At 36.9% G+C, this 17,092-nt stretch overlaps 1 protein-coding gene across 25 annotated transcripts in view; it reads right to left on the reverse strand.

Annotated features, from left to right (window-relative positions):
* LOC145668871 (coiled-coil domain-containing protein AGAP005037-like) overlaps positions 1 to 17,092 on the reverse strand; it is a 1,021,830-nt gene that overhangs the window by 336,053 nt on the left and 668,685 nt on the right. For 18 of the 25 annotated variants that reach the window (XM_081737111.1, XM_081737106.1, XM_081737123.1 and 15 more), the window contains one exon: positions 13,425 to 13,451. The exons of the other annotated variants lie outside the window; for them this stretch is intronic. In XM_081737111.1, the coding sequence (XP_081593237.1) occupies positions 13,425 to 13,451 (27 nt within the window). The remainder of the gene's footprint in view (positions 1 to 13,424; positions 13,452 to 17,092) is intronic. 25 annotated transcript variants of the gene reach the window in all.

The following is a 17,092-nucleotide window of genomic DNA, read 5'->3' on the forward strand; positions in this document are numbered from 1 at the left end:
TGATACGTAGTTTGAACCCGGACGTGTGATGCCTGTATTTCTGAGACAGACACAATGGCTAGGTGTTCCCGTATCAAGGGCGTACGAAGACTGAGTAAGCTATGGCCAGACATTCAGCAGAAAAGTACATATTAGCCGGCCACGTGTAGCTGGTTCGATAGACGAGCCGGTCACGTGAGAGGGTATCACGAAGGACATCTCAGTAACAATGAACAATATCTGAGTCCCTTGTACAATAGTGGGAAAGTAGAACAAATTTCTACAATGACCATGTAACGTACTTTGAGTGCAATGAAATCGCACAGTACTAGACCAACAAGATTTCTCCCTACTGATTTCACATCATCGTCATCAACAACGCAACATTTTCCATGGGCTAATGACATACATCGATACACAGAAGTCTGTCGTCTGGATTAACAATTAAAATTCCGGCCGACCACGAGCAATGGGTGGACGGGTCTGCATCTTCTACACTTCCTCATTACACTGTTGGGGATAAACAGGCCGGTAAGGTTGTATCACAATCTGGGAAATTTCATCTGGCGTGCTGCAGCACCGTTGAATTAACTCTGCAGCAAATGAAAGAAAAAAGCTACAGGTCAAAGGATTAATGTAGACATTTTGTACAATAAAGTTATTAGATCATATTTCTTTCCAGATAAGAGAGTAATTGCTTATGTCTACTTTAATCTCACAAAGTATCTTGTACCGAAACTCGATGCACTTTAGATATACGTCATCTTGCAATATGAAGATGTACCACCTCACTGGGGATATCAACGATTTTTTAAATGAAAGAAATTCAAATTGTTGATTAGGTTCGAGGTGGTAGGACTTCCATGCATGACACACATGTATTTTCTCTTAAATTTATATAGCTATACGAAATATAATTATAGTCTATGCACGTAAGAAAGAGAGATAAATAACCTTACCCAAAGAATAATCGAAGGTATGAAACCATTCACGAAGTTATATTAAGGACATTGACACATATATATGGTCAGTGATGGTTCAAAATTAGGCATCTCGTAACTGAAGAAACTTCTTAACTATTTAATGATCTTAATTGAAAGTTAAAGAAATTATTTTACCACCTTATAATATTGGTTCAAAGTTGATCCTTCTTAATTGAAGAAACTCTCTACCTCATGATGTTGGTTGACATTTAGATACTTCTTAATTGAAGAGGTCCTCTAACTACCTCATGCTACTGGTTCAAAGTTAGGTATCTCTTAATTGAAGAAGCTCTTTATCGCACGATGATGGTTAAAAATTCGGCGTCTCGTAGCTGAAGAAACTTCTTAAATATCTAATGATCTTAATTGAAAGTTAAAGAAACTCTTTGACCACCTTACAATATTGATTCAAAGTTGATCCTTCTTAATTGAAGAAACTCTCTAAATACCTCATGATGTTGACACAATGTTGGGTACCTCAGAATGATGGTTCAGAGTTAGGTATTTCTGAATTGAAGAAGCTTTGTAACTGCCTCATGCTGCTGGTTCAAAGTTAGGTATACCTTAATTGAAGAAGCTCTCTGTAACTACCTCAAGATGTTGGTTCACAATTAGATAATGATGTTGATTCAAAATTAGCTATGTTTTAAATAAAGAAGCTCTGAAACTGTCTGATGATTTTGACTCTAAGTTAGACACCATCTAATTGAAAGAGATCTCTAACTACCTCATGATATTCCTTCAAAGAAGAAATTTCTATGTCCCACCAGGAATCGAACTCAGGATACAAGAGTAAGGGTATATGCACTTATCACTTACCTATAAAAAATAAAAGTACCCTTCTCGACACTTGTGTTTACATTTCCCTCTTAGAAAATTGTAAATGCCAATTTCAGAAAACTTCTCCCTTTATTTTCGCAGAAATTACAAACAATTGGGAGATAATTCATAATAAAGACACAAAGAAAATGTTCCTTCCTTCCTTCTAAGAAAAGGACAATAAAGCAAAAGGATTCTTGGCTCCTCTTGTGTGACGAAGACGTAAAAAGAATTCATGATCTCATTTAAGTCACCATTCACTCCAAGTAATTTACGGATGGCTTCATTTCTCTGCTGATCACGAATCTTTCGGTCTCTCCTTTCATTGATTTGTTCGAATCCAAATCAAAGTCCTTAAGCCACCAAATGACCTCTCACTGTTTACCTCTTTTTCTCTTCCTCTTTCTAAAGTCCTGATTCACCAACTTCCGCCAGAGTTTTCTTCCACGAGAACAGAAAATAAAGAAGCACCGAAGATCTATCTAATAGCAACGATCTGTCTATTCAACTGCAGCATTCGAGATAAGGACGTTGTTCAAACGAAAGAATCCTACCTCTCTTAAATAAAACATTTGAAAATATATATATAGTATTCTACCCTACATGTCGAGCTTTACAAAATACTCATATATATTTAACCCAATTTAGTGGCACAGCTAGTAGTTCTTGAGAGGGAATTTATAAGGAGAATGCAGAAAGTTACTTTTTTGCTTATAAAAAGGTAACCAAGATAGTACTGTCGCCTTTTATGGAGGTCTGTGTTCCATTGCCCCTCACACCGTGAGTCGAATACGAATGGAGATAAGGCGAAGGTCAGTTGTTGGCGTGGGTATATCCAACATACTACCTGATTCTGGCAGTTCAGTTACACCATGAACTTGCGTAAGGACAGAGTGAACATGGGACCTCTACAGAGCGTCATAAGGGTGTGTATGTTGTACGAGTTCAAACTGGGGTCAAACGCCGCTGAAGCGGGGCGGAAGATATGTCAGGCCTTCGGTGAGGGTATCGTGACTACACGGACAGTGCAGGTGGTTTAACACTCGAAGATGCACCACGTGCCGGAAGACCAACATATGTTCAAAATGAAGATCTTCAGGCAGCAATTGAGGCGAACAGTGGCCAGACATGTGAGGAACTGGGACTATAATTCAGTGTGAGTGGAGAAACCATTCGACAGCAAATCTATCAACTTGGAAAGCACTACAAGTTGGATCAATGCGTCCCACATGATTTGACTCCGGTGCAGAAGGCAACCGAGTTTTGTGCAAAACCAGCATTGGGTCTGGAAACACGCATTTTAGAAACTGAAAGTTGTTTCCATACCAAAGTTGTCTGCCGCGAACTCCAAGTTTTGTGTTACCCCTTTTTTCAAAATATGCTACTATCAAATATGCTGGGGTCCATGTCCCCAGCTCCCCCTACTTTAAAAATGGAAAGTTTTTTCTATGCCAAAGTTTTGTGCCGTAACCCCTGAGTTTTGTGCTACCCCCATTTTCAAGATATACCCTTATCTAATAAGCAGCGTCAAATTAACAGAAAGATTGCTATCCGAAGATGATCTGACTTATTTCTTCAATGCATATGTAAGCTCCCTCGTAGTTAAACGGTTAGGTACGAACCTTTAGCGTTGAAGACCCGGGTTCGATTTCCGGAGATCATGTGGTTCGGATCTGTAAGTTCACGTCTCAAATAGGTTGCTGCTCGGGCTAAGCTCAAACTGAAATGAAATCAAATCTATGCATATTGTAATATCCTATGTGATGTTGTAAACAAACAATTCCACGCATCAGTGTTTACAAACACCACCACGTGGTTCGGCAAGAGGATCTCCCACCAGATGGATCTACAGTCACATGCAGACGACGGCTTCTCGCCCCTCCCATGGAGCAGAAGACGACATGGGAGCAGCAGCGCCACCGCCACCCAAAGGACCCTATAAATTGGATGGACGAAGACAACTCGGGACCAGTTTTCTGGTGACCCTCCTCTAGTCTGCTTCAGGACTTTAGGAGTAATCTAACCCCAGGGCCTCTAGTCTGCTACGGGACTACGCGTATCCTTTCTCCTGGCTTAGCCTGCTTCGGGGCTCTGACTGGGAATCCTAACCTCAGCCGCTTAGCCTGTTTCGAGGCTCTGTTGGCCATCTAACCTACCCACTGCTTGCTTCAGAGCTTTGGGCACCTAATTCCACTCCTCTTAGCCTGCTTCGGGGCTCTGTTGGAGATCCTGTCTGCGACCTTACGGTCAAAGACCACCTATAACTAACCTTTGATATTAGAGAGATTAATTTGTACAGTATTTTGTGGAAGTACTTTCATAGTGGAAATTTTATAATAAAATTTGGTAGTGGGAGATCGATTCCGGACACTCTTTTTATTAAATGCTCTACCTATAACCTATGTGATACAAAGTTTTACAATATGTATACTCTGCTTTGCATGGTTGAATTTATTTAATGTATATATATAATATGTGTATACATATAATGTGCATATTATATATATATATATATATATATATATATATATATATATATATATATATATATATATAATATGCAGAGCAAGCATAACTTCCTCTACACTTTCCGTGCTAACAACAGGGAACAGAAAGAGACACATCTAAATTATACGAGGAAAACAAAAGCACGGTGCAACATAGTTGCATTAGAACCAGCGAAGTTGCAATTGTGAACAAATGAATAGAAAGTGTTCTTTGTTAAAATATACCACCAAGGTCCTTGTCTATCATGACCCAATGCGATTTCTCCGCTTCGAGTTACACTACTGGAGTAATTGTTTGGTAAGACAGATCATCTTTATGGCGTACACAAGTGTGAAATGAGATTACAGTTATATCCGTGTGGACTTACTATTATTAGAGCGATAACTATCTTTTTTTCATTATAACGCTTCCTATAGCTTTGACGTATCTTCGTATGACTGGTACAGCCTTGTTGTTATAGCCGAACGATCAGTATTAACCCCTTGAATCCCAGCCATGTAGATAGGGTACAGAACCTGCTAAGCGGAGAGCATTAGGCAACAAATAGTGCAAACAAATAATCAACTATATTGGTTGCTAATACCATAAATGTTTCAAAATTATTGCAATTAACAATCGAGTCTCCTGTAGTGTAGTGGTTAGTGTTGGACTTATTGGAGCATTATCTGAAGAACTATAAACCTCCTCTTCCTCCATATTTGGAACAGAAATACAACTCTCACAAATAACAAGGATTCGCAATCTCAGCAACAGATGGCATAACGATCGTGCTTTGCTCATTGCTTGCAAAGGTCACGTGCTCTAATGATGTCATAGCAACACGTAGAATTCGGTCCTTTCCGACCAGAATCATTCGTACGTTTTCGTAGCCATTACCATACACGAATATTTCCTCTTCAACCATTGGAAACAGCTATGTACGGGCTGTTTCCAATGGCTGAAACCGTAGCGGTAGTTAAGCGGTTAAAGAAATTCATTAGTAAAGTTATTATTGAAATTTAGCATCCCTTTTCATCAGCAAGCCTATATGAGACGTGGACCTACAGTTTAACGTGGAATCCGAACCACTGTAATGCACTCAAATATCAAAGTTCTACACACTGAAAATAGAACGCGGAACCCATAAACCAAAGGTGCGCAGCTACCCACTAAATCAGCAGGTAGGTCTCCAAGCGTCTCGTGTAAGTGTGTTACACATAAAAGTTCAACAAAGGATTATGCTACAGTCGGAACCATTGACCAGAAGGGTACAAAGTGTGTAAGAGATACTAGATTATTACAGGATCAATGTCTTGTCATATTTCCAGCAAAGGGCATATCAAGCATCTCTAATATTCTCAAAATCTTGATCAAATGTTGTTTCAGATGAATTATACAGTTCACATGCTGCGCTTGACCTGTGATTTTGTTCATTACTGAACACTGAAAACTTGGAAAAAATATTAAGTTTAACCCTTACTTGTGGTACAATATTTTGAATCATATTATGTACACTGAATTTTGGAAATAAATTCAAATTTCCATGTTGTTTCACGATATGAAATTCATGAGTTATGTTTGATCACGTGATGAAACGACGAAACGTTCCAATTAATCATTTGTGACATCGGTGCCACCATTAGCAATCAACAAAAGCATAGAGAAGGCTGCTTCAGCGAGTTTCGGAAGCTGTGCTCATAACAACCGGAGGCGACATCTGCGAATAGAATTGAGAGCTAAAATCAATGCACCCTGAAAACAGTTCCACATTAATGCATTAAATAGATTACTGTTAGAAGGAATACGTACTTCATATGTATTTTCATGGCTCTTTGTTTTTAATGCGTGTTTAAACTACAAACCTGTTAAATTGTGTTTAGGTGCTCTGAAACGAGAAATGCTGTAGTTAATGGCTTAAAACATCTAGTGCTCTCGTTTTATAGATCATTTATTGATCTTTCTTACAGCTGTCATATCCTAAATAAAACCTATAATTTACGGAAATCTATAATATATATTATAAGCCAGACGGCACTTAGCTCCGTGATGTATTGTCAGAACATGTAGAGTTTATCCAGAATTTGTATAGTACAGAGTGTTCAAAAAATTAAGCAACAGTCGTATGGATAGGTTTTCATCTTAATTGGCTCTGATTGGCTGAGAGACTTATGTGGCCTGATCACGTGGATGGTATGACATCATAAGAGTCAATGTTCTCTTAATTTTAGCACAGGTATCTTGACCCCTCAAATTTTGGAAGGAGTACATAGGATCACCCCTTTAAATTTTGGAAATCTCCGAAACTAAAAATTTGGTGTGGTAGCCAGGACAGCAACTAAAGGGAGGCAAGCTCGGTGCTTGGTTGGACGGAAGTCTAAAATGGAATATACGCAAAGAAATCCGTGAATGCGTGCCGCAGGTTTGCCTCATTGTCGAAGGATTTCCCACGGAGGTAGTTGTCCAGGGAATGAAACAGGTGATAATCTGTAACATTAAGTCCAGCGAGTATGGTAGACATTACAGTGTCTCCCAGCCAAGTCATTGAGTGCTATTTCTGGCCGTTCTTGATACGTAAGCTCACGCATTGTTGTGCACGTTTGCGATTAAGCAATACTGGTTCCTTCTCCTCAATATATGTAGCACACATTACAACTTCTGCGAGTACAGGTTTACAGTGATGATATGATCTAGTGGTAGTTTGTAATGCATCATTTGATAATTATCCACAAGACAGATCAAGACAGATCATGATCTTACCTGAGTGCAGAGGTGAGTGTAAGAGTAAGGCACAGGATCATGTGGTTACAACTAATGTCAGGTACGCTTGGGAGTGCCATACTAAACCCAGTTTTCGTCACTCGTGAACACCTGACCGAGTATTGGTTTGTTACGCTGCGAGAAGCAGCGACAAACACGCTATCACTTGTTTCTTATGGGCTGCCGACCAGGAGTACAAGTGCGGAGGAACTCGGTGGGACGCCGTACCCCACGTCCAAAAATATCTACGGCGTCCCCCAGTTCCTAAAAATTTACAATGGGCAGAGATAGCCAGAGGGACGGCGTGACGTCATGCCGCTACCTACCGTCCCCCTACCTTTACAGATCCACTTTTATCCTGCTGCCGACAATGTGTGGGGTACACTTCCTGAATTTGAACACCTCTTTCCAGGGGGTGAAAGTGAGGAGGAACGCGGGAGGACGTAGTTACACCACTTCCAAAAACCATCTATGGCGTCCCTCCACTTCCAATAGAACTACTATGGGCAAAAATAGGCACGGGGACGGCGTGACGTCATTCACTTTTACCCCTGCGTCTATTGCTTTGCTGGCGCGTGAGTCACTTTGTTTCTTCTCTGTGAGCATTTCATCAAATGGGGCATCAAAAATGTTAAAAACTTTTCTTTTCGTTACCCAATATTTTTGTGTTGAATTAACTCAGATCCTAATAAACAAAAAGCAGAACATACCACAGATCTATAGATGATAAATTGACAGATACTCTATCTTTTCAAAAAGGACATTTCTGTATTTCATTTATTTTTAAAAAGTAGTGTTCTGTAAAAATTAGTGTCTGATCACACTTGTTAGTGAATAAAACATTGCCAAATTTCAAATTTTGGAGGTTTATGACCTATTTCATCCCCTTTGATGAAGATTTATTACTTACATGGTTGTATGCACAAATACAGGGAGTCCATTCTCTTGCATAAAACGTGGATACATTGATGTTTCCCTCGTGAATTTTGGGAGGGGTTTGTTGGCCCAGCCGAAAATTTGGGAAATGTCTAAATATAAAATTTGGTAAATGCTCTCTAGGAGTCGAATTCATAATTGTAAATTTGAATCAGGTCCGTATTTATATACTGTGTGCACCTGTGCTCTAACCCCCCCCCCCCCCCACTAACGTCTCAAAAAAGGAAACAAGCCGTGATTTTGCAATCATACCAGCTCTTGTTGAGTTTCACTTTAGGCATTACAAGTTACAAAACTTACAACGTTATTTTAAATGGCCTAATTCTCTTAATGATGATGATGTGGTGTTGACTGCCCGAATGTAAGTGTTTGACCCGAAGGTCCTGGACAATGTGAACCCATGGTAGTTCGCCATTGCCTTCCATGGGATGATGATGACGTACTAAGGAAGGGATCTACAGCTTAACTTGGGATCCAAACCATCTGTGACTCCAACGGCAGTCGAACCCGGGACCTATTGATTACAAGGCAATGAGTTTAACTACTCATCCATTGGGGACACGAATTCTCTCAATACTGGCATGCAGTTTATTCATGTAGATTTTAATTTACTGTCCGGAGAAAATGCATTCTATTAATTCCTAATCAATCATTATGCCATTTTTATATTTCATAATTTCACTTGAATTATAATTGAATTTCTTAAATATTTACTCTTATCATTGTAATAGTAAAATATGGAATTTAAAAAAATAACTAGACATTGTTTATTTTGAACTTATCACATAATTAAAGATTATTGTGAGTTTAGTAAAAAGCATTTTATAAAACTTCATATGGAAAAATTATATTAGTTTACATAATGAGTGTGTATTCTTTCATGTGTTTTTAAGCTATTTGAACGAATAAGAGAAGTATTTGCAAAAAAAAAAAAAAAAAAAAACTTTTCTCCTGTATGCGTTTTCTCATGTTGTTAGATTATCCCCTCCCCACCCCCCCAAAAAACTCTTCCCAAAGTTGTTGCAAAGAAACTGTTTCCTCCTGTATGCATTTTCTCATATGTTTTTGGTTACTTGAATAAAAAGAAAACTTTCCAAAGTATTTGCACAGAAATTGTTTTTCTCCTGAATGCGTTTCCTCATGTTAGTTTACCAATACCAACCCACAGGGAGTGGAAGCGGAGCTACACCCCAGTCCACACACACAGAGAGAGAGTAACATACTAGAGACGTAATAGGGGCGTGATTTTGAAGATAGGACTGGCTAACATTCATTGGTGGACGTCATTGGGAGACACTAAGAATTATTGGTGATAACTGATAAGAAAAATAATTGTTTACATTATTCACCGTCAGTAATGGCTTAATAGCATCTATATTAATAATAGAATAAACTGTCTGTCTGTCCGTAGCGCTCTTCAACTTGAGAACCATAAGACAGAAGGATGAAATGTTAATGTTTTAACCTCTCAGAGAAACCTTCCACATTACCTGTACCAGATCCCTAGGTCACACCTGAGCTTAGATATGGGAAGTGAAAAATCCCCATAATAAAACATGGGGACGTTTTTAAAATAATGGAAAACGACCAATATTAGAGTTGAATTCATAGTTTTTAGGGTCGCTGAGATGAATGGTGACAGTTTTAACCCAATTCAACTTCAAGGTCATTACATACTTCACTCGCCAGGGAGGGGGCAAGATTTTGAAAGTAATGGAAAACTACAGATATCAGTATTAAATTCACTGTTTTCAAGGTCGCCGAGTTTAACGGTATCAGTTTTCGTCATGTTCAAGTTCATCCTCATCCCTTGGGGTGGGGGTGGGAGAGGATGACTTAAAAATAATCAGATAAGCTAGCTAATTAGTAACTACTGTAATTAGAGCGAATTAAACACGTTAACATATTTTCTCGTGCTTGCGCGGAACTCTGCGGGTTGCTAGTTTTAAATATTACTTTATTGTGAATATATATATATATATATATATATATATATATAAAATTGCAGTCCTCTAAATTATGCCGCCCTGTGCTCGAGCACAGAATAGCACTTACCTAAATACGGGCTGATTTGAATGGTCCTGCTTACCGCTTCTATTTTATGTTTTATAAAATGCTTTTTACCAAACTCACTGTAATCTTTAATTATGTGATAAGTTAAAACTAAACAATGACAGAAACACTGTCTAGTTTTTTTGGATTCCATATTTTACTATTACAGATAAGAGTAAATATTTAAGAAATTCAATAATAATTCAAATGAAATTATGAAATATAAAAATGACATAATGGTTGATTAGGAATTAATAGGATGCATTTTCTCCGGACAGTAAATCAAAACCTACACGAATAAACTGCATGCCAGTATTGAGAGAATACGTGTCCCAATGGATGAGTGGTTAAGCTCGTTGACTTGTAATCAAGAGGTCCCGGGTTCGATTGCCGTTGGAGACACAAGTGGTTTGGGTTCCTAAACTGTAGGCCCCGTCCTTAGTACGTCATTATCATCCCATGGAAGCAATGGCGAACTACCATGGGTTCACCTTGACCAGGACCTTCCGGTCAACACCTACATTCGGGCAGTCAACACATCATAATTTTGAATGGTTTTGCTTACCCTCTTCTATGAGCAAACAATTGAAAAAAATATCCATATTTGCTATGTGCTCTAGTTATTGGCCCCATTTATCTTCTTTGATAAGTTTTTATTACGTTCTATGGTTGAGTAGAGGGGGGCTATTCTCTTTTAAAGAACATACGTACATTGATGCTGCCTTCTCAAAATTTGGAAGGGGTGTATAGGCCCGTTCCTGAAATTTGGGGATTGTCAAAAAAATTCGTAAATGTTCTCTAGAACTAGAATACAAATATAACTCTTATTAATTTGGGCAGCCCTGCTTATCCCTTTCTATGAATAAAAGATTGCCAATACTATACGTAAGTAACGTTTTATATTTTGGAGGAAACTGAGTTTTGGTGGGAAATTTGAATTAGTATAAGAAGGAATTTTGAAAGTAATGCCCCATGATGCAATAAGATGAGGCGGCTGGTATTGCGAGGTATCATATGGATGAGTACATTGGTTTTATCTCTTGAATCGTACCATACAATTGTTCTAATCGTCTTCATCAATTATTAAAAGTTCTTACTGATCGAACTAGTGCTAGCCATATTTTAAAAAAATAGCGCACAAATACATACCATGATTTGGTTTTCTGACTATTTTCTTTAAAGCTGTGTTTAGAAAGAAAACGAACCGGACCAATTCGACGAAAAAACAGAAAATTTTCTATCAAACAGCTTTCAGATTTTTAATACAGACTTGCTGATCTTTAGAAACGATAGTTTCAGGAATATTAAACTAAAAATTACATGAAAATTGTTACTTTTACCGGAATGTTGAAATGATTTTGGGATTTCTCAAATGAATACTCGTACTAGTATTCAGCTTAAATGATGATTTTTATTATGAAGGATTAATTTTAGAATATTTGATCGTTTCTTGACGAGTAGAGGAATATTCTTTCTCTCCTCGAACCACATCTACTACTAAAGCTAAATTTTTAGCCCTCCCAGCTAGTCTAGTGGCTAGCTGGGGAACAGTACGATATAAGATCCATGTGTGGAATGTCGATTAGTCAAATGTTGCGACCATTATAAATAGTTGGCTACTTGCTCTTCTTACCACAAGGTATTATAATAATATTGACATGATCTTTCCTTGAATTATGCCAGTCGTAGTTCTTGAGATGAAAGAGAATAAAGTTAATTTTGTTAGTGTGTAAACTCTAACAATGGAATATTGTCACCCAAATGATGTTGCTAAGCAAAATTTCATCATATGACGTAGGAAATGATCTGAAGGTTGCAAGATTTCAGGACACGATTGAAAGACTATAAGTTACAAAGAGCATGTTACAAATATTAGTCATTGTATGACATCGAAAAATAATTCAAATTAAGGTTGTTGCAAGATACTGTATGAGGACATGTCTGAACTATTGTAAATAAGGATATGGCTATGAATGCGAACACCGGTACTAATTCATTTCCAGTTCGACCACTGCCTATTTCACCGTGTCTTCGATTCGAACTTGCGGACAACGGGGATGACCGTTGTTGTTTATCTCTGGGATGCATTTGTTTGTATCTGTTGTATGCATTAGTGTGTATGTTTATAGAGCGGACTTTTCATTTAAATCTTCAACGCGCTATCCTTTCCTTTCCCCATAGTCCAAAAAACAGTTCCTGTAATTTTACCTGTTTGTGACTCTTCACAACTCACATTCATTTTGTTAAAATTAGCTGTATACCTCATAGTTTAACCTGGAAAATAATACAACAAAAATAATACGTAATTTTACACGGCTGTTAGACCCTATGAAATATTGGTAGGAACGCTGCTGCTAGGACAAGCGTAAAAAAACGGAGAATCAGAACAGACATTTACTCAAGGTATTTAGAGCTATTAAAGGCATTGATAACACTGTATTCAGAAAATTTCACTTTCACAATAACGAAACATACTTTGTAATTTAAAAAAAATTAGCAAAACAATCATGATAATATTCTTCAGATTGATTAATTGACGCATTACTGGTGTTTAATAAGGATTTCAGCAGACAGGATATTTGTCCCCGTCACGATAAGGTAACGAACGAATACTTTTCAGACAGAAATAACCAGGGATAAATTTTTATGAGTTGGGGATTTTCCTTCCATTTTCCCGTTAACTCGAACACGGATATCACGGTCTTACAACAGAAAGATTTGAATAAATTTAATCAATCATAAAATTGTCTTAAGAGGTCCCATCACAGAGAAATTAAAATACAGCTAATTTTAAAGTAATTATGTGATATCTTCAAATAGATAAATGATAAATCGAAAAGTGGAACAAGAGCTCCCTAGACAATATTATTTTACATGAGATACCGTTATCAGGACTCACTCATCTGCTTTCAATTTTCAGTCATTTAGAGATTCGGCATTTATTTTAGCGTTTATAAATGGCTGTAACAGGAAAGCTACTAGGTGACTCTTGAAAACGGTACCTCATGCAAAATAATATTGTCTGGCGCGCTTGTAAAATTAACGTATTTTAATTTCCCAATGATTAGGCCTCTTAGAGTTCGAATTACTTTCGAAAACAACACAAACATACAAATAGGTTTTCAAAGAAAGCCACATGTACATTAAAATATTAATAATACAAAAACACTCAAATTAGCAGCATTTAAAGACGACTGGTTTAAGAACTAAAGCAAGGTGACTTTCCCGCCTTATTGGTTATTCTTTTACAATGAAAATAAGCACAAAATATTGTAGCTGTGTTCATTTTGCGCTTATTTTAGGTATTTACTTTAACACGGGAAAAGCTACCTCACATCAGTTTGGGTCTAAACAAGTCTTGGATAAAACTTTTTTTTTTAAATGAAAACAAAAGAAGTTTGGTTTGCTCACCTTTCTTCTTTGTGATTTGGAGCTCATCTGATTGCATGCACAGAAGAAAAGGGAATATTATTAAGGTTAAAGAAAGCGACAAAACACATTAATAAATATACAATCAAACCCTTTGCGGTACTGCAACAATTAAACATTGCATTCGATTAATCTTTACAAACAAAGATATAGAACGTACAGTAAACGGGTCTATATCTTACAGAACCGTTAACCGCTTAGATCAATTCAATAAGAGGTCCCATCACGGTGCAATTAAAATACAACTAATTTTACAGTAATTATGTGATATCTTCAAATAGATAAAGGATAACAGAAAAGTGGAACAAGAGCTCCCTAGACAATATTATTTTACACGAGATTACCATTATCTCGACTCACTTACCTGCTTTCGATTTCCAGCCATTTAGAAAATAGGCATTTATTTTCGCGTTTATATAAATGGCTGCAAACGGAAAGCTACTAGGTGACTCATGATAACGGTACCTCGTGCAAAATAATATTATCTAGCACGCTCTTGTTCCACATTTCGATTATCTTTTATCTATTTGAAGATATCACATAATTACTGTAAAATTAGCTATATTTTAATTTCGCAGTGATTAGGCCTCTTCATGCTTTACAGTCGGAAATAAGCAACAACGCGATGAAAGAAATAAAGCTTCTAATTCTTTTTTTTTAATGTCTGATTTAACAGTTTAACATCGTGAATGAGGTAGAATCAGGCACAGACACAACGCTTCATCAAATATTGAGAGCATTGAACGAGTAGAGACATATTGCGGCGATACTACTGAACAGACGAGAAACAAAATTAGTACAGTGACATTCTGTAAAATGTAATTTTTGCATAAACGAAATTACTGACAAAGGTTCAGTATATTAAAAAGGAAATAATCGTACAGATTTATTTAACGTCCGCCACAGAAAAATCACTATATAAATGTGAATCGGGACAAATATCATTTGATAAACTATGTAACATTTCTAAGCTTAGATTTATTTTCGGGGAGCATAAAATGAGTTGGTCTACATATTTGGACGATTTTCTTCCCATTAGAATAAATCTACTCTTTACCTCGCAGTTACGTAAGTAATATTTATATTAGAGCTCAGATTAGCCTAGAGATTACAGTACTGTCATTCTATCTGTGTACTAAAACTAAATAAGGAGGCAAGCGTAGTCCGACACTTTGACACACCTTCTGTAAGGTGCATTTCACATAGTGTACTGAAAATAAGACGTTTTGCAATTGGAAACGTCTTAGATTAAACTGCTTTAGTCGGCAAGCTCAACTTTGAGAGTCAGAGATATGGCGGCCACACTATAGTATCGGTTAGGTGAGTTTAGAAAACTATACATTAGCTTAGCTTTTGTATTGTAGCTTCACTTAGGCTAGGTTACTTCAGGTGAGTTTCAATAGTAAGCTTTGATTAGATAAGCCCAGCTTTTGTTAACTTAGCTTCAATTAGTCGAAATTAAGAAGACTTAATTTAGGTTAACCTACTTGATCACTATTTATAGTCACTTTCTTTATGCAAGCGTAAATTTAATCTGCACCTAAACTAAGCTTGCTTTTTGACAGATCGAAATTAATTCTGTACCATAATAATTACGAAAATAGTTATAAATAGTTTTATTTACGCACGTACGCAGGAGTTCATTACGGGAGGAGTCCAAATTTAATATAAGAATACATTTTACTAAAAATCACCCCAAAAAATAGACTAAATTTACAGAAAACTAGGGATTTCTGAGGTTCGGCCCCCTAGAACTCAGCCTGCGTTTTCTTTTCTTTCGATTTTTTCAAACCCTGCTCCCGCCAAGTGAACTTTGTGGTGGACAAACACCGTGTGCGTGGGTTTTCTCGGGGTTCTCCCGTTTCCTCCCACTTTCTTCATTCCACCATTTCATTCATTACTCATTATCACCGCCTCCTTTAGCCTAACCGGCATAACCGTGGAACGTAAAACTCAAAATTTCATTTCATTTCATTTCTTTCGATTTTTTTAAAATTCACTTTCAAGTAAACTTTGAATTATCTTTGTTAAGCTGTCTTGGACATCAATCATATCATGATACTTCTGCGTAGTCATTAACAGCTAGTGCCGTGCCATGGAAAATCAGCACCCGAGGCGAGAGTATACGACGGTGCTCCCGTACATTTGAGTGAGGTCGACACACAAGCCGCGAAGCGCCACCATGGTTAGCGCGAAGCGTAAGAAAACTTTCAGAAATAAACTCTGCTTTTCCTTGATTTTGAGCACATTTTATTACTTTTGTCCTTCCATTTTATATATGTGTACAAGTATAAATCTGACCCTAGTCAAATTAATTTAGACTGAAAAATACTGCTCCTGATCTAAAATATTCCAATTTCTCTCTTTTTTCTTGCCTTTTTTCTACCGAATTTTGCGCCCCTTTATTTTGGCGCCCGGGACCGTTGCCCCGCTTGTCCCCTCCCTGGCACGACACTGTTAACAGCACAAAAACATTCTACTGATCTCTGTTTACATGATGCACAATTTCCCTTGAGTGCTTTGGACAGAAAAAAGAGTACATTGTTTCCCTAATTACTTGTTTTGCCTGTACACGAAAATTTGTTTGTTTGTAATCTCTAAATATAACCAAACCCGATAGAATGGCAGGAAAGTATGGTATTTATGGTGATTGCAAACAATTATAACTGAAAATTAAGAAAGTGAAATTAATCTACCAAAACATGACAGACCGCAAAGAGTAACACACGCAAGTATTAATAAAACGTCCAACAAACATGAATATACACTATATAGAAACAACAGCCTTAAAAGCAAATTGAATATTGCAAAAAAATGCATTACTTTTACACAATAAACAACAAATAGGTCAAGAGGTTAATATAGAAATTTTATGTTACATACAGGATAATAACAACACAAACATGGTAATCAATATTAATAACACAACATGAGGCATAAATATATTAACAGCCAAACATGAATTAAGCCACCCTATAACACAGGGAAGCCAAAAAAATAACTACATATAATCCACACCAGAGAAACAGAGAAGCATAAATACTTCCAATAAGCCTTGATGAATGGAACAATTACACAAGGACTTGTTCATTAGCAAGCTTCAGTAATACAGATTAATTTATTTTTCCCTAATTAGTTTTGATGCATTTTATGTGTATATATCAACACTACAGATACTGGAAAGCCAATAAATGGGATGTTCAGAATACAACGGAATCGAATCCACTTTTTTGGTCATTTTGGGCATATATCATTTTTAGGAGCTTGACATACTAAAAATAATACAAAATTTATCATTTTTCTTTTGCTTGTTTTTCATAAGTGAAAGGAAATAATGAAATGCAACTTACCCCAATCATAGGTAATGTTATTCTACAACAGAAAATATGAATCTGAAGAATTTTCAGTGTTACCATCCATAGAAATTACAGTGTTGTCAGAATAACATTCCCAGAAATTCTAAGTTAAGGCAGCGACTAAAGGAACGAACCTTAAGGAACGTACTACATTTGATTACGTATCATGTTGTATTGGAATCCTGGGAACTACTTTTTAAATAATAGTTGCATTTAGGTTTCAATAAACAAAATAGTTCTAACATTCAGTTATTAAAATTAAATAATAATGTTATTTAATTTGGAAGAGAAATA

Source organism: Thermobia domestica, chromosome 13, assembly GCF_964235325.1.
Source record: "Thermobia domestica chromosome 13, izTheDome1.hap1.1, whole genome shotgun sequence".
NCBI lineage: Eukaryota > Metazoa > Arthropoda > Insecta > Zygentoma > Lepismatidae > Thermobia > Thermobia domestica.